General features: G+C 39.1%; 1 protein-coding gene across 2 annotated transcripts in view; it reads left to right on the forward strand.

Moving 5' to 3' along the window:
- Positions 1-261: 261 nt before the first annotated feature.
- Positions 262-23,479, forward strand: part of LOC132275927 (protein ANTI-SILENCING 1-like) — a 72,706-nt gene continuing 49,488 nt past the window's right edge. Inside the window, exons 1-4 of one of the 2 annotated variants that reach the window (XM_059777130.1) lie at positions 262-572; positions 3,037-3,445; positions 20,206-20,374; positions 20,491-21,473. In XM_059777130.1, coding sequence (XP_059633113.1) covers positions 3,095-3,445; positions 20,206-20,374; positions 20,491-21,473 — 1,503 coding nt within the window. In that variant the 5' untranslated portion in view covers positions 262-572; positions 3,037-3,094. The remainder of the gene's footprint in view (positions 573-3,036; positions 3,446-20,205; positions 20,375-20,490; positions 21,474-23,479) is intronic. The other variant, XM_059777129.1, reaches the window with a different exon arrangement.

Raw genomic sequence — 23,479 nt, forward strand, 5'->3', positions numbered from 1 at the left:
AAGTCCAAAATACTCAGGCGAGTTGCTCTAAATAGTAATTTTATTATACAATTATTTTTTTATTTTTTATTATTAATTAAAGAATGACATATTATGTCGGTTACAAAATTTTAAGTGAACTAATTAACAAATTCCATCAAATTACACCCAAAATTTTCATCGATGCTATATTGTAAGATTTTAAATTTTATAAAACACCAATTGCAATTTTTTTTTGGTCTAAAAGAAAAAGAAGCCATTTTAAATTACAACTTCCAGCAAAACCTGACAATCCATACCCAATCTTGTATAAAAAACAAACAACGTACAGTTCTTTTTACTCTCTGCTTTCTCTTTCCCTGCCTTCTCACGCACTGTCGTCGATACTCTGCAAAGGTGCCATACAGACTGCCGCCGGCGAGTGTCGAGGCGAAATCAACGGTGAAGACGATACCGACGTAATCTCCAGAGACAATCACCGGACAAATCAATAATCACCAAAAAGGACTCGTAACAACTAACAATATAAAAAACTGTGCCCTATTTTGCTTCTAGGGTTTGTAGCGGAAGAATCAAGAGAAATTGTAAGTCCAGTTATGTTTCTTTCTTTCTTTTTTTTTCTTCTTGACATAATTTTTTTGTTATTATTGCTTGTCTTCATTACTTTTATTCATGATTCTAAGTCTCACTAAGCTCCTGTGTTTGTTTCCCGAGAAAAATAACGAGATAATTTTCATGAGTCCCGACTTCACTGTTGAAGAAAGTAAAATTTGTATGGTAGTGATTCTTTTTATGTTTTCTAATATGGTATTTTGCCATTTTTTCCTAGTATATTGCTTGTCTATATTATCTTTTTCTTTTTTCCTATTGGAATTTTGATTGTGAAATTAGGGTTTAGATACCCTCTGCTTGTCTGGTAAGAAACACTTACAAGATAAATTTTCCACAGAAATTATATGTAGGAATAGAGAAAGTAAGTATGTCTATCCAGAGTTATTTGAATAATACACAATATACATTTAGAAGTTCTGTTTGTTTTCATAAGAGTTTGTGTACCTCCTTGTACTGCCAGTCAGGATTTGAGTCATTATGGAAAATATGAACAACATTAGCTATTGAATGTTAACGATATTCAATCTGTGGGTTAATAGTGCCAGATGCAAAAATAATTAGTAGTTTTTTTGAAGCTTTTTGGTGTATATTTCAAATGGGAGACTGGTTTTCAAGAGTAGGCACTAATTTTTGTAAGATTGTTGAACATTGTTCACATGAGGATTATCTATCAGATTTCTATTTAGTTGTTCAGGATCAGAGGATGTTATTTTGTTATATATATATATATATTTACTACCGTGGTACAATTTACTTGCATTAGGTCTGGAAAAGATCTAGCATAGGAACCTGCTAAAAAGGCAAAAAAGAAAAAAAGGGTGAAAGAGAACTTGACTTCTGCAATGCGCCCATTTGAGGCACTGATTTTAAGTTTTTTGTGTTTCACTATGAACCATCCCACAAGAACAAATTCCTGCTGAAAGGAGTGAGCATTATAAGTCTATTGTTTTTGAAACTTAAGGTATCAATAATCCAATTATACATTAATATGTATAGAAGAGGATGTGTGTTTTAGTAGCACTTGAGTTGCAAAATCATAGGACCCGAAGACATGGCTTAGGTATTATATTGTGAAAAAATTGGTTGTGGGTTGCTGTTTAAAAAAATAACAAAATATAATATTGCATATTTTGGGTGATTACTATATATATAAAATAAAGGATAAAGTAATCTGAATAAAATAAAAAATAGGGGAAAAAAATTACAGGCTGTTTGCTAAAGCTGTTTTTATTTTATTTTTTAATTTTCTATAAATAATATTGTACACCTTATTTTTTGATTATTGAATCTTGAAACTCTATTGAACCCCCTCCCAAAGAAAAAAGGAAAATTTTCAAAGCAGAGAAGCGAAGAAGCCCTATACTATAGGCTCAGCATGAACTACACTTCCTTTCTCTCTATGCACAAACGCGCACACATCTATATATATATTTTTTTTGGAAAGTAAAAAATTATTAAATAGAGGCTCAGAGGGGGGAGCATACCCACAGAACAATTGCACAAAAGAAAATTACACTATACCCTCATGTTATCCAAAACAACTACAAAATCCTCTACAAATGTACATAAATGCCCTTTCATCCAAAATAATAGAGAACTCACTCACATCTATATATATGTTTATATGGGTTCAAGTAAAATATACATATTTCAAACTCAATATACGTGGGTATGCTTATAATTTCTCTTTTGCATCTTCATTTTGCCATCTCTTTTTTAAGAACAATGCCTTGACAAGACCACCTAATTTCATTTTGAGATGTTTGTTTAGATGGATGTGTATATATACATATATTTTCAAAATTTTCATATTCACTTGAACACAAGTATTATTCCCTTGTTGTTGGATGAAAATGAATATATATATATATATATATATATATATATATATATATTTCTCATGCTTCATAGTGATAATCTGTCAAGATAATTGTTTTGTAACAAATATTGTCTACAAAAAATGTAGAATCATTGATTAATAAATACCTTGTTCGGGTTTAGAGATTACCATTTTCTAGTTGTTGTATTGTTATATGGAAGATGTTGAATACCACATGGTACTTTAAATACAATCTTTGGAAAAACTCCCTTCTTTGAAGGTATTTGAGATCTATTGCATGCTTTGAAAGTCTTAATATACTTTGATATAACTGGTATATGAAGATTATTGTTCTTGAAAAGAGGATTATTTAGTCTTGGGATTCATAGAATGTTCTTGCGATGTACTGTCTATAGAATGCTATCTCGTTGTAATCTTTAAGAAATTAGTACAGTATTATTCTAGCAAATCTTTGCGGTGCTCATAACATTGGCTTCCACAGGTACAAGCAATAGTTGTGTGTCCATGCATCCATCAATTGAATTAATTTCAACCCTTTTGTTGTTTATTTCCTTAAGAAATGTTAATTTTTTTTTTCCTTTCCTAATAATATATATTTTTTTCAGGTTCAGTTACTTTTAGCGCTGATTATTAATCACTTGGCTCAAAGAGAAGATTGCAACTATGTCTGATCAAGGTGAAGTGAATGATGACAAGGACCTGGAATTTAAATGGGGTAAAAAGAGAGGAGTTGGCGGGAAAAAGAAAGAGGTCCAGTTTTATGAATCTTTTACATACGATGGCTTGGAGTACACTCTACATGACTCTGTATATTTGCACAAGGAAGGAGCTTTGCCTTATATTGGGAAACTTATAAAGATATGGGAAAATGCAGATAAGACAAAGAAAGTAAAAGTTCATTGGTTTTTTCGCCCTTCAGAGATTTTGCATTGTCTTCAAGATAAAGAGACACTTGAGAATGAAATATTCTTGGCATCTGGTCAAGGAGTTGGTTTAGCAAATGTCAATCCTCTGGTAATTGAATTATGATACTTGTTTAGCATTCTATCTTTCTTATGCTGCAGTTCCATGTCTATGAACTTTCTGCCTTTTCATTTTCTTTAGTCTTGGAGGTTACTTTCACTAACAAAATTAGATTTATATGTAATTTAAGGTGACCATTTTCTGTAAGAAGTAGGGTTTTTTGATCTCATTTGACATAAATGTTGGCAATTCACGTAGGATAAAAAATTGGAATGTTGGTCAAGTGCCTGATCAAGAATGAATGAATCCCGTTACTGGGAATGTGATGCATAATAAATAGTTCTCTCTCTCTTCTTTTTATTATTTATTTATTTTTTTCCTTAGTTGGTACTCACACACACATGCCTCCACTGAGGCTTGAACCCCTGACCTCCCTTTGGAAAGTAGGGGTTTGGTACCGCTAGGTCACTGGCTTGTTGGTCAGTTCTCTATTATCTGATTTTGTAAAATGATCCAAATCAAATATGAATTGATCCTAGTTAGACCTGATTATGAACTGAATCACATTCATCACTTTGAAATTGGGTCCTGATTTAAGCAGATAAATCTGAACCCAAATTTCATTTATCTAGTTGAGATGTCAGTTTCGATTGACATAGCATGTTGATTGAACTCGATGTAGATGTTTATCTTAGCTATCTTTCTAGTAATATCTCACATCATTAATCATCATAGCAACAACATTGTCGCTATGCATCATATTTCATGGAGTTCTTATGTCATATGCACGTTTTTTTGCAAAGTTGTCAGTGTTATTTTGAAAATGTTTCAACTCATGTTGATGATATTGTGACAATATTTTACTTGTCATGGGCTTCACTTTTTAGAAAGTAAATTTAAGTAAGGAGAAGGCTGTATGAGTCTTCAGTTGCTGTTCATCGCACCCTTCACCAGTGTGATATGTACGTGTCCTTGTTGAAAAGAGTTTATTAGTAATGGCTTATATATGTAGGGGTATGTCTTGACTCAAAATGACTTCTCAAAAAAAAGAAAAAGAAAAATTCTTCACTCAAAATGTCCTGGGTTAATAAGAAAAAGTTGAAAAATTTATTGATTGAGAAGACCTTATTTGAATGGTTGAATGGTATATATATGCTTGACATTCTCTTATGGAACTCTATACATTGCATACGCAGTATATATGCAACTTTACTGCATTATTGTCTCTCTAACCTACTTACAATATATTTAAATATATCCAATTATATCCAAATGTTCCTCACTTCTACTGAAATTTTCTGTAATTCACTTTTAGTTTTCACCATTTCTTGTTACGACACTTTACATGTTTGATATCTCTGTAACAATCTCTTCCATATCCCCCATAGTTCAAAACATTGATATAATGGCAATATGAATTTTTTTTTTTTTTTTTTGGCTGAGAGTTAAATTTTCTAGTTAGTACTTATCAAGTACTAATTGCCTTAATGGAAAATCTATCCTCGTATGTTTCCTTACTCTCGTAAGTCACTCTTTCCTTGTTTTATCTTCAATAATTAGTTCTAGAATAATAGATGTAACTTATATAAGTGGGCATTGGAACGGGCTATTAGAAATTTATATGTTTTTTTTTTTTTTTTTTTTTTTTTTTTTGTGTGCTAGAAGTATATAAGTATCTTTGGTTTTGTTTATCGAATTTTTTAGTTTTATATTCTTGGAATCATTATGCTCGATAAAAGGATTGAGGGAAGCTTTGATAGTATTGGAAGGGAAAAATACTTCAAAGATGAACCTGTTCCTACGCAATAGTCAGGAATTCTTGACGATATTGAGCTAGAACAACTTGTTCTTCTTGAATACATTTAAAAAGGCATAAAAAAGGGGGAAGTGCTATGTACAGCAAGACCTACTTACTATATAAAAAAGATACAAAATCAATATGAATCAATTTGCTTAACACTCCCCTTCAAACTCAAGATGCCTCAAGGGATAACATCTGGAGTTTGGATACTAAGTATTAGAATCTCAGTGTTGTGGGACTTCGAGAGTGATTCTGAGGAGTATTTGTGGTGGATAGTTTATGGAGTAGGAGACGCTTGATGCCATGGGATCGGCAGGGGGTATCTTGAAGGCATTGGAAAAGAGTTGGGTTTTTAGAGTGGATGTGTGGAAGGGGAGATTTTCTATCTCTTGTTTGTTTAGACTAGAGAAGGATGACCTTTTGGTTGTTTTCTGGGGTTTATGGCCTAGTGGAGGATTCAAAGAGGACTTTATTGTGGGATGAACTTTGATGGGATGCTTTGTGGTGCGTTGTTGGGGGGGAGTTTAATGTAGTTAGATTTCCGATGGAGAGATCAACTTGAGGGAGGTGGCACAGGCTATGCGAGCTTTCTTTAAGTTCATTCACCAGGAGGGGTTGATCGATTCACCGATGGAGGGGGCTCTTCACACATGGTCCAGTGGCAGGGAGACTTTGACAATATCTCATCTCAATCGATTCTTGATCTCGAGGTATTGGGATGAGAGATATCCAGATGCGGTTCAGGTGTCTCTCGCCATGCCAGTGTCTGATCAAATTCCAATTTTACCGGATTGTGGGGGCTTGAGGAGGAGGAAGAAGACTTATTTTTGTTTGGAGAATATGTTGCTTCGGGCAGACTGGTTCAAGGAGAGGGTCCAGAGTTGGTCGGTGGCTACAGATATAGGCACCCTAAGTTTTGTGCTTGTGATCAAGATCTAGCTATTGAAGGAAGTCCTGAAGAAATTGAATAGGGAGGTTTTCAACAACCTTGAATGGAGGAAGAACAAGTTGCTAGTTGAGATCACGGACCTTGATTTGAAGGAAGGGGTGGAGGGGGACCGAAAAACGGGGTTATTCCATAGGTGCAAATGCTCATCGCAACCTCGCACGAGTAACCATAATGGGCAAATCAAGGTCAACGGCTATTTGTTGAGCAAAGAGGAGGATGTGGAGAGGTGTCATCTCGTTCTATCAGCACCTTTACATGGATTCTTGCCCTTGGAGACCTCATTTGTGCGGTTTGGAGTTTGACTCGATTTCGGTGGAGGATAGAGAGCACTTGGAGAGACCCTTTGAGGAGGTGGCGGCTTTGGCTTTGGCTTTGTAGAGCTGTAGTGGAGACAAAACACTTAGGTTGGATGGGTTCGCTATGGGATTCTTTTAGCAAAATTGGGGGTTGGTGAAGAGGGAGATCATGGAGGCATTCAACTTCTTTCAATTGCGTGGTTGGTTTAAGAAGTCTATGGATGCCTCCTTTATTGCACTCATTTCAAAGAAAGGTGGTGCCACTTATGTAAAGGACTTTAGGCCTATTAGCTTGGTGGGCAGCATCTACGGGCTTATAGCCAAAGTTCTAGCGGCGAGATTGAATGAGGTGCTTGATAGGTTGATCCTAGAGATTCATTCCTACTTTGTCTTGACCTAACTCATTTTTTTTTTTTATACGGAGATTGGGAGGAGAGATTCCCGGATGTGGTTGTGGTGGCGATGGCTAGACCCACCTCAAATCATATCCCGATTATCTTGGATTGCATAGGAGTTCTCCGTTTAGATTTGAGAATATATGGCTTCGGGCGGAGGGATTTAAAGAGAGAGTGTCTTTATGTTGGCAGAGTTATGGGGTGCGTGGCAATTCGAGCTTTATCCTGTAGGAAAGTTGCGTCGTTTGAAGGAAGACATTAAGAGGTGGAATAGGGAGGTTTTTGGGAATCTAGGATAAAGGAAGTATAGAGCTTTGATGGAGATTGCATAGATTGACCCCTTAGAGGGTTTAGGGGACCTTGATGAGTCGAAGAGATGTAGGAGGGAGGAGTGTAAGACGGAGATTGTTGAGATTGCTATGTCTAAGGAGATTTCATGGAGACGGAGCTTTGTGACTTATGGAGGGTGACAAAAACACAAATTTCTTTCATAGGCTTGCGAATGCTCATCGGAGGGGCAATCATGTAGGAAGGATTAGGGTTGATGGAGAGGTGTTGATCAAGGAGGAGGAGTTGTGTTGGGGTTTAGCTTCTTTCTTTCAAGAGTTGTTCATAGAAACTTCTAGTTGGAGACGTTTGCTTGGGGGGTTGTAGTTGGACTCAATTGATGTTTCGGATTGGGATGGTTTGGAGAGGCCTTTCACGGAAGAGGAAGTGCTGAAGGCTCTGAAGAGCTGAAGGCTCTGAAGAGCTGCAACGGGGATAAATCCTCGGGTGCAGATGGTTTTTCTATGCGTTTCTTGCTTTATAATTGGGAGGTGGTTAGAGGGGAGGTGACATGCACTTTCCATGTTTTTTATTCTCAAGGCCGGTTTAAGAAAAGTTTGAATGCCACTTTTATTGCTTTTGTTCGTAAGAAAAGGGGGGCGGCTGCTGTGAGGGATGTTAGACCTATTAGTTTGGTGGGTTGCATCTAGAAACTAATTGCTAAAGTCCTTGCCTTGAGATTAAGGGAGGTTGTGGATGGGATTATTTCGGACTCTCAAAATGCCTTTGTGGGGCCGTCAAATTTTAAACTCGGTTCTTATCGTAGGTGAGTGTGTGGACTCCTAATTGAGCAGCGAGGTTCCTGGGTTTTGTGCAAGCTTGATATAGAGAAGGCTTATGACCATGTGAGTTGGAGCATTTTCGCTCTTTTTGATGGAAAAAATGGGTTATGGGGAGAGGTGGAGGAGGTCGATTGAGTTTTGCATTTTCACCGTCAGATTTTCAGTCCTTGTGAACGGTGCTCCTATTGAATTTTCTAGCAGTTGTCAGGGTTTGAGACAGGGGAACCTGCTTTCACCCTTTTTGTTTCTGATTGTGATATAGGCTTTGAGTAGGATGTTGAGGACAATAGTGGACTTGGGTTTTATAAGGGCTTCGAGGTGGGGAGGGATTTGCATAGCTAGTTGGAGATATCCCATCTGTTGTTAACTTGTTTGTTGATTATACCTTAATTTTTTGTGACGTTGATGAGTCCCAGTTAAGATATTTGAGATCTGCTTTGATTTGTTTTCAAGTTGTATTTGGCTTGAAAGTAAATGTGGGGAAGAGTCTCATGGTTCCGGTTAGGGAGGTTTTAGAGATATCCTATCTTGTGGACACTTTAGGGTGTGGCGTTGGCTCTTTTCCCATTTTGTAGTTGGGATTGCCTATGGGGGCTCCTTCGAGGAAGTGGGGGGATGGGATCCCATTGTGGAGAGATTTGAAAAGAGGTTGGTAGGATGGAAAAAACAATATTTATAGAATGGTGGGAGGGTTACTTTGATGAAGAGTATGTTGTTGCGTCTTCCTACATATTTATCCCCTGTTCGGTGGTAAGACGGATTGAGCAACTTCTACGGAATTTCCTTTGGGGTGGCTTGGGGGAGAATTCCGTTGACAAAACCCGGGCATACGCACCTTTAGGCACGCATCCATTTCTTATTCATTCAGTGAGCACTTTACAACCTTGCTTCCCGTGTTGGTGAGTCTGGTTTGTTGTTTACGGACCACTCGCTGGATGCAACCATGTCACAGCGCCGGAGAAACAATTCCTAGACGAATGAATGAAAAGAAAGTGGGATTGCCTGCTAGGAACCCTTTGAGATCGAAGATCAACGGGGTTCTATTAAACCCCTGCTACGCCGGAACCTCAGATGAGCTTGAGATTTTGGGACCGGATCCTGGACCCTCTGGTTCCAAGGAATCTCCGGATTCAAATTCTTCTATTTTTATTGGTGTACGGAAAACAATGAAACTATTTACAATAGTAATGCTTAGGGGGATCCCTTGAAGAAAGAAAAACGAATATTTCGCTATTGTTGCAAGTGAGAGAGAACTTGAAGGTATTCTCCTTGCCACTTTTCATTACTTTTCTCTTACCAGGATCACCTTTTGCAATCAGAACTGTGGGAACTAAAGCTGCAAGCGGAGGCGACTAGGCAAGAAAAGGGACCTGTGGATCTGGAAGAGGATATGAACCTATGTCTTCCTTATGCGCTAGGCACAACGCCGGAAGGAGGCTCTACAGGCGCTACTCTTAGGTTCCCGGAGGGCCCTATAACGACCTTTCTACTGCCGAAGGAAATTGGGAGCTCTGGGGTGTGTGGTCTTCAACCCTAATCTGTGAGGTGGCCAAGGCAAGAACCGGCTTACAAAAGTTACAGTTCATAAATCTTATCCGAGAGCGAAGCAGCCCCCCATCTAACAACAACCCCCGACCGATCTCACATAGCTGCGCATTGACTAATATTGAGTGTCGGAGTTGGGTAGGACTATGCCACTTGGTCGGAGCGTGAGGGACCCTAGTCAAAGCCTTATATTCATAAGGTTTCCTCACTTCAATACTAACTCAGCCAGGATTCTCTCTAGGCTGCAATCGGTTGTTTTGAAGCTGATTTCCTTTATAGAATAGCAGTCAGTTGTCTCCCGCGCAAGGAAAATAAAAAAATGAAGACTTCTGCTTTTTGAATGACAACTTCCTCCTTTTCCAAGAAGAATTTGAACCTATGACCAGTCAGTAAATTCCTGACATGCTCTACCACTGAGCTACTGAAACGGGCTTAAGACATTGTTTGGTTTGCTTGCTAAATCGACATGACAAGAAGGATGGTATCTCCTCCCACAACTCTCAACCTATCTGCAAACGGTTAGCGGGATCGCCAAAAGGAATACAACTGCCCTAATCGCGTCGAATATGGCCGTCTCCCGTAAAGACAGCGAGCAATACAAACTTTGCTCAGGCGAACTCCAGAGAGCGAATCCTTAGCAGATGCATTCCTCGCACAAAATACGGGTGCCTCATCACTCGCCCCCACAAATAAGGGTTCCAGATGTTGATTCGATTTCCAAAATCAAAGCGAACACTTGGCCGGAACTAATCTGTTCCAGGTCCGCCGCAGTCGGCATAGCAAGTGCCGCCACCTCGGCAGGTGTTATCATCCGAAACACCGAGCATATAAAGAAACTCAAAAGGAAGAATCACGGGCCATTCATCAAATAAAAGTGAGTGAATAGGATTATGATATGAATATCCAAGGCTAGCATAAAAGAGAGAGGGACACTTTTTGTTTCGAATTCTCCTAAGAATAAATCTTTGAATAGAGATGATGAGCAGAGCTGACTCTCGTAATCTTAGAATGTGATCAACAAGGGAAGATTCCATTTTGAACGAGATTCTTTCACTAAACTCACTGTAAATTAAGGAGGCTAACGACGTGTTTTTCGCTTGATTGTTCTTGTTATGGCGAATTCATTCACCGAGAAATCCTCTTTGATTTCACCTATCTGGCTTTATCAAAGTCTCCTTTTCTCTATTTGATTTCACAGAAAATGCTCTTTGATTTGTCAAAAAATGCAATTCACGTTGTTCAAAATGAGATTTTGGTTGTTTAAAAAGAGCGCTGGAATATACTCCATTAGCACAATTAGAAAGGTAAATGGAGCTTCGATTTCTTCCATTTCCGTCATTTCCAGAATGAGAAGCAAGCAAAGGAAAGTGAAAGAGAATGCAAGAGCAAACGCAGCAGATTGGAACTAGGATTGCGTGGGATCTTTCTAAGTATCCGAATTCTAAGAACCACGTAAAATCGGCTAGAACCCCCTTTTTGCTAAGAAGACCATCTGAAAATCGAAAAAGTTCAGTCGCATATAGCAGCAAAATGGCGAACTAGTTCATGCATGTGCTGGGATAACTGGAAAAAGGAGTAGGATTTGAATTCAATGGGATGTTAACGATCTCCTATTCTTTCAATCTCTTTTGTTGAGAGGGATATCCATTTACTTGAGTGCGTGGTAGATGCTTCTGAGAGACGGACTGAACTCGTCACTAAATGCTTATATAGGTAAGGGATTGATTACCCCATCCATAGGTCCAACGTCTCCGGCGAGACCGTGGTTGCAAGTCCTTCCGTGTATCCTACTTCTAAAAACCCTGCTAAATAGGCTAGCACACCTTTTTCGCTCTAGTCAGAGAGATCAAATCGAATTTCTTCACGAAACCCCATCTTTTCGTCCTAACCTGCCTTTTCCTTAATCGGAGGATCAAGAAATCTGAAAACTTCATTCTCATATAGATGGGAAATCTATGAAATCCTATTGAGCTTCCGTGAAGTCCTTCGCTTTTCGGTTCCTTGACAGTCTTGAGGTTCCGTATTCCTTCATTCTCACGGGGATAGTGTGAATCCTTTGTTGGTCTTCTGTATGACCGTCTTTCTTATTGAAAACCTCCCTACTCCTAAATAGGTAAGAACATGTGCGAGGGGTACAATGGTGATTAACGCTACAGGAAACCAGCCATTTCAGCCATGTTTGATTGAGAAAAGCTAGCGTCAATGAGATAGTCCAAGGCAAGGGTAGAGACTCCCAATTGACAGGCTTTTATTTAAAATCTGTGGGTGGGTGCTCCTCGGGGCAAAATAAGCATATCTAGGGTCATCAAGCAAATCCAAAAGACGTTTGCGTTATGTGGACCGAATAGGTTGACTCTCGCTTTCCACGGCTAGGTTAGGTTCCTACTCCTTTTCACCTTGCAGGTTCTTTGATCTACTAGTTACATACACTCCCTCCTTTCTTTAGGCTATTCCTCACTCTGCTAATGGGTGGGCTTGCTTGCTTGTACATGTCTCGCAGTTCTAAGATTGGGCAGGCTTGCCCGGCTGTCATGTATAGGGCTCTCTGTTCAACGGGAAAAAGCGTCCTCTCTCTTTTGTAGCTGGATGCACCGATCTAAAGGGCTCCTATCTCTTACTATGAGTGGTTTTCATTCCTAGCCTTTAAAAATGACTTAAAAGAGCGGGGGTAAATCAAACTGGATTTGAATCAGAATGTTGCCCAAGCCCAAGTCTTTCCCTTCGCGTCCCTTTGATTCGCCTTGTTGTTGAACCAAAACTGAAGGAAGAAAGTGCTCGAGGTGTAGTATCTTCGCGAGAGTAGACCTGCACTTTTTGACAGGTCCAGTGGAGGAGGCCTAGATAGGCAAGGGGGGCAGGTTTCAAGATCTGTGGGGTGTGCAGCTTTCTTTTTAGCGCTGGTTTTGTTCTAGGGGTTTTACCTATTGTGATGCTTTCCTCAGAGGGTTTTCTGCCGTTCTAAGGCCAGTCAGTCGTTTTCAAGAAAGAAAGAGAAAAGGTTCCCTTGTCGTAAAGAAGTGAACTACATCAACTTCACCAACTTTCCACCTGCCCCAAACTATCGACCACGACTTTGTGGAATGCAATGAGCTACTTAATCACAATTCCACTTTGGCCAAGTTCATGAACACTGGCTAAATATCCCCCCAAGGAGCCGTGTCAACAGTTGATGATGTCATCAAGGATGAGAAGGCTAACAGAGAGAGGCTTCATCCAATAATTTGTTGGCAATCTCTCCCAGCGTTCCTCTCTGCACACAGATAGTACACAGCTGCTGAGCTGCTACAGCAATTTGATGAAGAAGATACCAGTCCTTCTTAGATTGGCAGTTAGCAAAAGCCTAATCTAATAATAATAGCATGTAAGTCAGGGGAGGAAGGCCATCCAAAATTCTCCTTTGAAATGACAATATTCTAAACTCTTAAGAGAGTATTGAAAGTGAAAGAATAGGTGCTCTGGGCAGATTCAGGATGTCTTCTGCAGAAGATGCATGTCTCATTCTGAGCATAGCCCATTTGCATCAAATTCACCATGGTCTACAAGTCCATCCTTAGCAGCTAACCAGAGTATGAAACAGTGGCTAGGGATTCCCTTTTGAATCCAATTTCGTTAGCCCATTCCTCTTTATGGTTCCTCAAGGATTCATAGGTTGCTTGATAGTGAATGAGTATCAGACCAAAAAGAACTCTGCCTGAGCCCTCACTTGATGGAGTAGTAGGAGTAGGAGTTTGGTCCAATAAATTTCCGATATCAATCATGCATTGAAGGTTTGAAGCAGGCCATATCCCAATTATTTCCAGAGAGAATGACGGCTACCCTTGCATCCTCAGGCAGCCCTGAAGCATGTGTCAGTCTGTGGCCTTTGGCAATGACTATGGCGCCACATGGAAAGCCAGTAGTCATACCATAAGGAGGTTTCTTTACCTGAGGAGAGTATTTGTTTGAGAATGGAAATCTGACCCCTTGCATTGATGAACCCCTTTCTTCGTCCTACACTCGGATCTCAAAATGCGCACCATCTGGTTAGTTGGGACCAAGTTTATAGACCAATCCAGATGGGAGGGTTAGGTATCAGGAGGTTGGAGGAGCCTTTCAACAAGGCCCTTCTGGGAAAGTGGTTATGGAGGTTTGGAGTGGAGAGACATAGATTGTGGAGGAGGGTGATTGCCTGCAAAGATGGTGAGGAGAGGAGAGGATGGTGTTCTTTGGAGGTGAGGATCTGGGGGTTTGGTGTTTGGAAATTCATCCGAAAGGGGTGGGGAAGAATTCTCTACACACATCAGATTCAGAGTTGGGGATGCGAGGGCAATCCGTTTCTAGAAGGACATTTGGTGTGGGGATAGCCCTTTGGCTTGCATTTATCCCAGACTTTTTAAGATTGCTGAGGATAGAGACATCTTGGTGGCTGACTGTTATTTGTTTAATAATGGGAGGGCAACATGGGATGTTCGTTTTTCGAGGCGCTTTCAGGATTGGGAGCTAGAGGATTGTTTTGGGTTCTTGGCTTTGCTTTACCGTCACGTGATTATGGGGTTGGGCATGGATTCCTGTGTTTGGGTCCCTTTTACGCATGGGAGATTTCATGTGAAGCCTTTCTTTAGGAGTCTCACGGATGATCTTGGGCATTCTTTTCCATGGAAGGCTGTGTGGCGGTCCAAGGCCCCCCTCAAGGTGGCTTTTTTTGCCTGGACGGTTGTTTTAGGGAAGATTCTTACTCTAGACAACCTGAGGAGGAGACAAATTGTTGTTAATTGATCTTGTATATGCAAGATAGATGAGGGGGTGGTTGATTATCTTTTGATGCACTGTCTCGTGGCCCAAGATAGTTGGGGCCTTTTTGTTGAGTTTGTTTGGGGTCCATTGAGTTATGCCTAGGTCCTTTAGCGGTTTGATAAAGGCTTGGAGAGGATGTACAGTGGATGCCCATGCCTGCGACTTTTGGAGGGTACACCTTTGTGTATTGGGTGGTGCTTATGGCTAGAAAGGAATATGAGATCCTTTGAGGCCAAGGCGACTAAAATTGGAGCGTTTCAAGTTCTCTATTCTTTATTCTCTTTTTTTATTGGGTTTTGGGGAGAAATTGTGAATCCATGGCAGAGAGAGTTGATTTTTTAGACTCTTTGAGAGTTTAGTGGCTTTTTTAGCCTTGTGTAGTTTCATGGGATGCGTTCCTTGTTTGAATGCTTTTTAATACAATATTACTTATAAAAAAAAAAAAACAAATCTTAATGCTTTTGTTGGAGGATGTCGGATTCTGGATTTGGTGCTAGTGGCCAACAAGTGTGTGGATGACAGGATTAGTAGTGGAGAGTCGGGTGGTTTGTAAGTTGCATGTGGAGAAAGCTTATGACCACGGGAGTTGGGATTTCTTGATATATCTTCTCCATAGGATGGGCTTTGGGGAGAGGTAGAGGGGATGGATTCGGTTTTGTATTTCTGCAGTGAGATTTTCAGTCTTTGTGAATGGAGTTGCCTATAGTTTCTTTGGTAGCTGTCAGAGGCTAGGGGGACCCCTCTTTTTCCTTTTCACTTTATCATTGTGATGGAGGGCTTGAGCAGATTGATTAATAGAGCAGAGGAGTTGGGCTATTTCAAAGGTTTTAGGGTTGGAGAACCCAATCTTGACAGATGGAGGTTTCTCATTTGCTCTTTGCAGATGACACCCATTATCTTATGTGACGTGGATGCGATCCAGTATTTTAGAGGTGTTTTAGTGTGCTTCCATGCGGTCTCGAAGTTACAAATTAATTTAGGAAAGGCTGAGATTGTGCCTGTGGGGGAGGTGGAGGAGATTAAGTACTTGGCCGGTAGCTTGGGATACAATGTTGGGTCTTTCCGGATGACCTATTTGGGCCTACCATTGGGAGTTCAGTCGGGAGAGTATCTTCTTGGTACCTAGTGGTGCAGCGGTTTGAGAGGCGGTTGGTGGGCGGAAGAAACTGTTGTTAGGGGCTTATTTGTTATTACTTATATAATGTTGGGGCTTATGTGTAATTTCTTAAAATTGTTATTATAAATAGAATGTGGTGGAAGGATGAAAGTATTCTTTCATTCTTTCTCTCTTTCCCAATCTCTTTCTCTTTTTCTCTCATCTGCTTTCTTCTCTTTTTCTTCTTCTTCTTCTTTATCACTTACTCTTGATTTGATTATATTTTAAAGTCAACATAAACAATATTTATCGAATGGGGGGGCGCTTGACTTTGTTAAAGAGCACCCTTTAGAGCCTTCCTACTTATTTTATGTACCTATTTTCGATTCCAGCTTATGTGTTACAGAGGATTGTGGGGATTCAAAGGAACTTCCTATAGGATGGCATGTGAGATGATTTTACGTATCACCTTGTGGGGTGGGAAATATTTGCAAATGTATTCAGTTTGGTGGGCTGGGGGTGAGGAGGCTAGACTTGCTCAACAAAACTTTGTTGGGCAAGTGGTTGTGGAGATCGGGTAGAGAGGCAAAGGCTTTTGAGGAGAGTCATCTTCTATAGACATGTAGAAGGCAGAGGTGGGTGTTCTTTGGGTGTGGTTCCTTGCAAGGTGGGCTTGTGGAAGAGCCATCTGGAAGGGTTGGGATGAATTCTCTATGCATATTTGGTTCAAGGTGAGGAATGGGCGCCTCATTAGCTTTTGGGAGGATTCTTGGTGTGGAGAGAGGTCGCTTTAGAGGATTTTCCCGAGATTGGCTGGGATTGCGGTGGACAAGCATGCTCTAGGTGCTCATTGCTATTTTCTTGATAGCAGGAGACGAATTTGGGATGTGTAGTTTGAGATACTCTTACATGATTGGGAGATGATTGAGTTCTTAGGCTTGATTTATAGCCAACCAGTTGTTGGTGAGGGGACAGATGAGTGGCTCTGGTCGGGTACAAGCCATGTCATGAGAGGCTTGAGGTGCTATCTTTCTACTGGTGCTTGATGGTGGTCTAGGGGATATCCTTTCTGTGGAAAGGAATCTGGTTTTCCAAATCCCTGTTGAAAGTGGCATTCTTTAGTTCGACAACAACTTTGGGGAGGATATCGATGATTGACAATCTTGATGATGTTTTTGGCCTTTTGGATCTTTTGTATAGGCAAGATGTGGACAGTAGAGGGTCAGATTCATTGGTTTGGATGCTCTCTCCTCTGGGGAGGTTTGATGTTCGTTCTTTGTTCCTTTGCCTCACTGGTTTTCATGGTTCAAATTTCCCGTGGAAGAATGTTTGGCGTTCGAAGGCCCCTCTCAGGGTGGCCTTTTTTTGTTTGGACTGCGGCTTGGGGCAAGATTCAAACTCTGGACAATTTGAGAAGGAGAAGATAAATCACCTTCTTTTGTATTGCCCTGTGGCTTTTGATTGCCGGAGTCTTATTTTTGGTCTTTTTGGCATCCATTGGGTTATGCCTCTGTCTTCAAGGGAGTTGATTGACGCTTGGAGGGGCCAGGGTGGGGGCTCACGCTTGTGTCTGTTGGAGGTTGACTCCCCTTTGTGTTTGATGGAGCATTTGGAAAGAGCGAAATAAAAGATCTTTTGATGGGGAGCAACCCTCCATTGGGGCGCTGAAATTTTCTATTATTAATTCTCTTTTTAGTTGGGCCATGGGGAGAAATTGTATATATCTTTAGATGAGATTGTGGACTTTTTGGGTTCTTTGGTTCCGTAGAGCTTTATTTTGGTTTTGTTCCTTGTATATCTCTTGGGATGCTTTCCCCTTTTGAACGCTTTTTAATACTTTTTTATTTAATAAGAAAAAAAAAAAAAAAAACAGAAGAAGAAGAAGAAAGTCTATTGGTGTTTTATGTATAAGAGGGATGAGGAGTCACTGGATCATCTCCTCTTGCATTGCCCCAGAGCTAGGGAGGGATGGGACTTGTGTCTCATTTTTGGGATCCAGTGGGTCATAACGAAGGTAGCATTGAGCCGAGGCTTGGGGAGGGTGTTCAGTGCGGCTCCAAGTTACAGATGCGTGGAGTACGGCCCCACTGCGTCTTTGTGGGCTTTGTGGATGCAGAGAAATTGGAGATCTTTTGATGGGGTGGAATCTCTTTGGGGAGTTTCAGACTCTCTATACTTAGTACTCTCTTCTTTGGATTCAGGGGTCAAATTGTAAATCTTTAGAGATTCTTTTGTCTTTTGTGGATAGTTTAAGGCTATAGTTTTTTTTTTTTTTTTGTTTGTGCTGTGCCCCCGTTTGGGCGTTCTTTATTGAAATCAATCTTGTTGAAAACAAAAAGCGCCGAAGGCGCGCGCCCGAGGCGCAAGTCCTGCGCCTTTGTATGCATAAGGCGATGCCCTTTGAACAGGCGTGCGCCTTTACATAAGAGGCGAGAGGACCTGGGCGTAAAAAAGGCGCGCCTCCTTTAATTTGTTAGTATTTTGTTATTAGTTTATTATTTGCTGTTTGTTTATTATTTATTATTTGTTTATTATACTTTTTAGACAACTTTACTAAAAGAAAAGAATAAATAAAAGAAAAAGGAAAGTACAAAAGTGAAGTGAGTTGGCTAGGGCTGAGAAACTTTGAAGCAAAGAGAAAGACAGAGGCTTGCGATTTGAAGGCTTGAAGCAAAGACACGATCTGAATCTGCCGACTTTCTCTCACGAATCACAATCCGAATCCAGGTAAGTTACTGTTCTCTCCTTCTTCTCTCTTCTTTTCTCTCTCTTCGGCAGATTCTTCTCTCTTCTTCTGCAGATTCTTCTCTCTTTTTTTCTCTCTTCTTCTTCTTCTTCTTCTCTCTTTTTTTCTTCTCTCTTTTTTTCTCTCTTCTTCGGCAGATTCTTCTTCTTCTTCTTCTGCAGATTCTTCTTCTTCTTCTTCTTCTGCAGATTCTTCTTCTTCTTCTCTCTTTTTTTCTCTTCTCTTTTTTTCTTCTCTCTTTTTTTCTCTCTTCTTCGGCAGATTCTTCCCTCTTCTTCAGCAGATTCTTCTTCTTCTTCTTCTTTATAGCAAACTTTCTCTGTGCACGGTTTTTTATTTATTTATTTATTTTTTTTATGAAATATGTGTCTTCTTTTCTTTTCTCTTTTGAACTGAACTGTAAGTTTGGAACTGGACTGCAGCTCTGTGTCTTCTTTTCCCTCTTTTTTTTTTTTTTTTTTTTAATGAATTGAACTGGAAGTTTGGAACTGGACTGCAACTCTGTGTCTTCTTTTCTTTTTTTATGAACTGAACTGGAAGTTTGGAACTGGACTGCAGCTCTGTATTTTTTTTTTTTAATTGAAATGTTAATATTGCTTTGAAATTGAAATCTGGTTTTGCTAATTGACATGAAATCTGGTTTTGCTAATTGAAATCTGGTTTATTTTGTTACAACACCAATAATTGACATGAATTTATTTTGTTATCTTGAATTTGAATGTAGTTTGTACTTTAAAAGATGCCAAGTATTTTATTGTCTATGTTTGTTTTAGTTTTATCTCATAATTCTCATTAGTTGACTTTTGCATCTTTATATTATTATGTTTAATTATTTACTATTGAACTCAAGTACTTGATTTAGTTGGCTTTGGCATCTTTATGTTGAATATTCAACTTAAGTAATTGATTTAGTTGACTTTTGCATCTTTATATATAGGTTTTTTTTTTTTTTCAACGTGCGCCTTGCTTCAGTCGGGCATGCTCCTCGCCTTGCGCCTCAGGTTCCAGGAGGCCTTTGCGCTTTTGTGCGCCTTGAGCCTTTAACAACTATGTTTAACCCCGTAGATAGTGATGGTGAACGAAGTGCTGTGCCCCAATTGAGTAAGGCAATTTCGATATGTTTCGTTTGCTCATGAAACACTTGATTGAGTCGAATTAGAGCACCTCATTGTGTGCTATTTGGATAGCACTCTTGTTGTCACACAAGAGAATTGTAGGCCCAGAAAAAAGTGACTCCCATATTTTAAAGTATAACCATCGCAACAAAATAATCTCTGATTTAGGATCAGCAAGAGCCTTGAACTCGGCTTCACTAGAGCAACCACCTTTTCTTTCTTGGTCTCCAATATAGTGTATCTATTTGTTTAGATTTATATTCTTGGATCCAATTAATTCAATTGAATTTAAGTTTGGACTTCCAATTGATGAAGTATTACAGGCAAAATCAGTAGATTACAACTGTTGTTAAAAATAGGGAATTTTTTGTTAGATATAGCATAACAAGGTTTTATTGTAAAGTGATTACAACATATTAATGTATATACTATTTTTAATCCAGAAGACCTTTGTAAGCTATATGAACTCTTCATTGGAGTGATTGGAAACCCAAAAAAGTGTGATGGCCAATATAAGTTCCTTTTTCTGAGATTGAAAATTTTCTTTTAGAAATATATATTTTTTTCCTCGAACAATTTATGAAATTTAGGAGAGTAGCTTCAGAATTGATACTTTAATAACAAGTTGAAGTATGATTCTGTGGAGGAGTATTTATAAATGGGATGATATTTAAAATCACTTTTATAAACATAGATATGTAAATTTTATATCTTTTATGTATGGGAAAGATCATTGCGTATTGTTTGACTGTGCTTTGTGGTTCAAGTAAATCATTTTTGAGCAGAATTCCAAATCTGAATTTATATCTAAAAATCCTGGCAAGTGTCTATGTTGTGTAAAGCCATTTTGGATGACATTCTTTGGATGTAATTAGAGAAAATCAGCTAAGAACAAGAAAAATTATGTTGAATACCTCTGATGGTGACTCACAAGTTTTTTTTTTAAATTGACTGTTCTACTCGTTAATTTTCATATACCAAACCAGGAAGCTATAGCTGGCAAAATCAGTGTTGTCTGCGTTTCGACGGACAGCAGAAATCCACAACCCTCGGTGGAAGAACTTCAGATGGCTGATTACGTATTTTACCGTACCTTTGATGTTGGTCACTTAACAATATCGGATAAGATGGGTGACAAAGTTGCTGGCATTGAAGGTATTATTATTATATTTTTGTATCCTGAGTTTCAACTTCTACTTTGGTTTTAAATAGGTCTCCTTTGTTCTGCCCGTTTGAACTCTTACACGTCTATTGTTTCTTAAATTTTACAGTTAAGTTTATTTTTAACAGAAAAGAGTGTGAAAGGGATATCTGTGTTCCCAAACTCGATTCTGATGAGAAAGAGAATAATCTGGGTGCTGTAGCATATAATAAAAGACTACAGCTTCATGAGAAAAATCAATCTGAAGACTTTAGAACAGTGAATATAGAGGGATTTTCCAATCATTTGGAAGCAAAAGAAGACGAAGTTGTTAAAGCTTCATTGGCTAAACGGGAACTTTTGGCTGGAGAAAAGCCTGCTTCTGGTGTTGGTGTGGATTCCAATGATGTGGCTGTTAACAGCGGCAAAGGGTCAAGTGTTTCGGATCACAAAACCAAAACAAGGTGCATGGCCAATTATGATAAGGATGAGCTTAAACTGAGTGTCATTCCTGTTGATCAGGTTGATTTCAAAGAGAGAGTACAATCTGATAAGGGTTCCGATGCTTTGGACGATAAGCCTTCTAAGAAAGCAAGGGTTGGTAGTTCTGTTATATTATCTGAGGACAAGAATTTGAATAGTGATAGGAAGTTAACTATTAATAGGAATGACATGAAGCCTTTGGTAACAACTGTCAGTTCTGCTGATGGAAAAGCAAGATCTGTACTTGGTAAGGATTCTCTTGGGCTGGACAAAGGAGTAAAATCTGCGAAAGATCGTGGTGCTGTGGAAGATAGGCCTTTTAAGAAAGCAAGGGTTGATAGTTCTGTGAAATTATCCACGGACAAGAATAGAAATAATGTTCAAAGTTTGGGCGTCAATTCTGGTGGAAATTTGAGGGATTCAACCGTCACTTCTTACGAAGGAAAAGCAAAATCTAGACTTCCTAAGGATTCTATTGCGCTAGACAAGGGCCTCCCGGAAAAGCAGAAGCTCAATGAGAGGATGTCAAAGCTTTCTAACGGCAAGTTGCTAAAGGAATCTGCCGAAGTGTCTCTACATGAGGAGAAAACTGAAGGCAAGGGATTTGAAGTCAGCCGTAGACCAGATGTTGTAAGTTATATGGATTTTCTTTTGAGAACTCAACTCAACAAAGGCTTTTTCCAACTATTTTGAGTTGGCTACATTAATCTCGTTTGATTATTTCACTCTTTATGAGGTCATAACTTCCGCTAAATCACATGCTATCATATTTTACCTTATTATCTCAATATATGTTAGTTTTGGCCTTTCCTTCCTCCACATTATTCTCATTGTGGACCTAAGTACTCTTCCATATAAGTGCATTTATTAGGTCTTCGCTATTCATGGTCAAACCGTCTTACTCAATTTTCTCTCTTTTTATCTCCAATAAGTACCTCCTTAAAGTGTATCATGAATGCATTTATTTCTAATTTATACTTTCCTCTAAAGCACATATTTGGGCACGAGTACGACACGATACAAGCATAGTGCTACAACAAATATTTTGACACGACATGCATACGCCATTAAAATAATAATGGAGTATGTTATTGTATATATAAAAAATAAGGACGGGCCTCGGCACAAGAGTAAGGTTGCTCCATTGTGACCTGGAGGTCACGATTCTGAAATAAGAAAACAGCCTCTCCACAAGCGGAGGTAAGGTTGTGTACACTTGACCCTCCCCAGATCTTGCAATGGCGGGAGGCTCGTGATAATTGAAAAATGATTTTTTTCTCATTTTATCTCGAGTATCATGAATGGTGATTTGGAGCGAAGAGCTGGATGGATGGATCTTTCTATTTTCCAAAACTTTATATTATTTTTCTATTAACCTTAATATGTTTTAGAATTGCATTGGAACCCCATTTTTTTTTTTTAATAATTACAAAACTCTCTTGTCATGTCCCGAAAGTGTCCTTAACGTGTTCTCGTCATGTCCACGTTGTGTTCACGCTTTGATCTTGTTGTGTCCAACTAGGAAGAAAGAATATCCAAACTCCAAGATCCTAGCCTAAGAAGCATGGATACGGATACCAGACATGGACACGATATGACACGGATGCACTTACACGTGAAATAATAAAATTTGTTTTTAAATAGTGGGCACGACCATGAAGTGTTGGACACGTGTCTAGGAGTGTCCATGGAGTGACGGTGTCACACGGTGTTGGACACGGACACGACACCTCATAGAAGTGTCCATGCTTCTAAGCTCCTAACCGTGTCGAGCTTGTATTCGCCGTCTCTGATATCACAGTGACACCCCCTAGAGGAGTGTTCTGTACTTCTTTAATCCTTTCTTTTCTTGCTACACATACATCTTAACATGCTCATATTAAAAATAAAATTACTTTTTTAGTCACATGAAGTATGGTTAGTCTAATACTTTTTTGTTTATAATAATAGAATTAATTTTCAATTCAAGAGGCATACGTCGATTACACAATAAACCAACAAAATTTCTCCTTTCAACACTTTCATCTTTAATTGTACGATAAATTATATATGATTTTTCCCTTTAGTTGAATTAAGGTAATCGAAAATTTCTTTTTTGGTATTTGTTGACCTTTAATCATAATTACATCCCCGCTTGTATTTTTAGCTTTGCTAAATTTTCATTCCATATGTTTAATTTTATTTTTACTTCTTTTAAATTCCCTTTATCTAGAATTCAATCCTTTAATTTAGCAGTTATTATTGTTATAGTTTTTGTTAAATATCATCAACAAATTGCAAAAAAGAGTGTTATATTGAGTTCAATTTGTTAATTTATTTATAGCTAAGACAAAAATATATGGTCTTAATGGTGTCTAGTAGTTAAAACTTTACATGTTTCTCCCATACTTGTTCATAATATGATAACAAACTTTCCATATTTGAATGTGTATCTGTTAAAGTGAAGTGAAGGATATATGTGTGGCGACCTTGCGGGCGGATGTGTGTGAGCGCGTGTAAGTGGCACTAGGGGAGCTACAGGTGCACAATCCCACATCGCCTGGGTGTGGATGGGGGCAAGTGCTATATGTAGATTCTACACCCTTCTATGACACAACGCGTTTTAAAGCCGTGATGGTCATGAACCCATCAGAACT

Source organism: Cornus florida, unplaced genomic scaffold, assembly GCF_030987335.1.
Source record: "Cornus florida cultivar Cherokee Brave unplaced genomic scaffold, ASM3098733v1 CherokeeBrave_3.0.0_Hap2_Chr10, whole genome shotgun sequence".
NCBI classification, from domain to species: Eukaryota; Viridiplantae; Streptophyta; class Magnoliopsida; order Cornales; family Cornaceae; genus Cornus; species Cornus florida.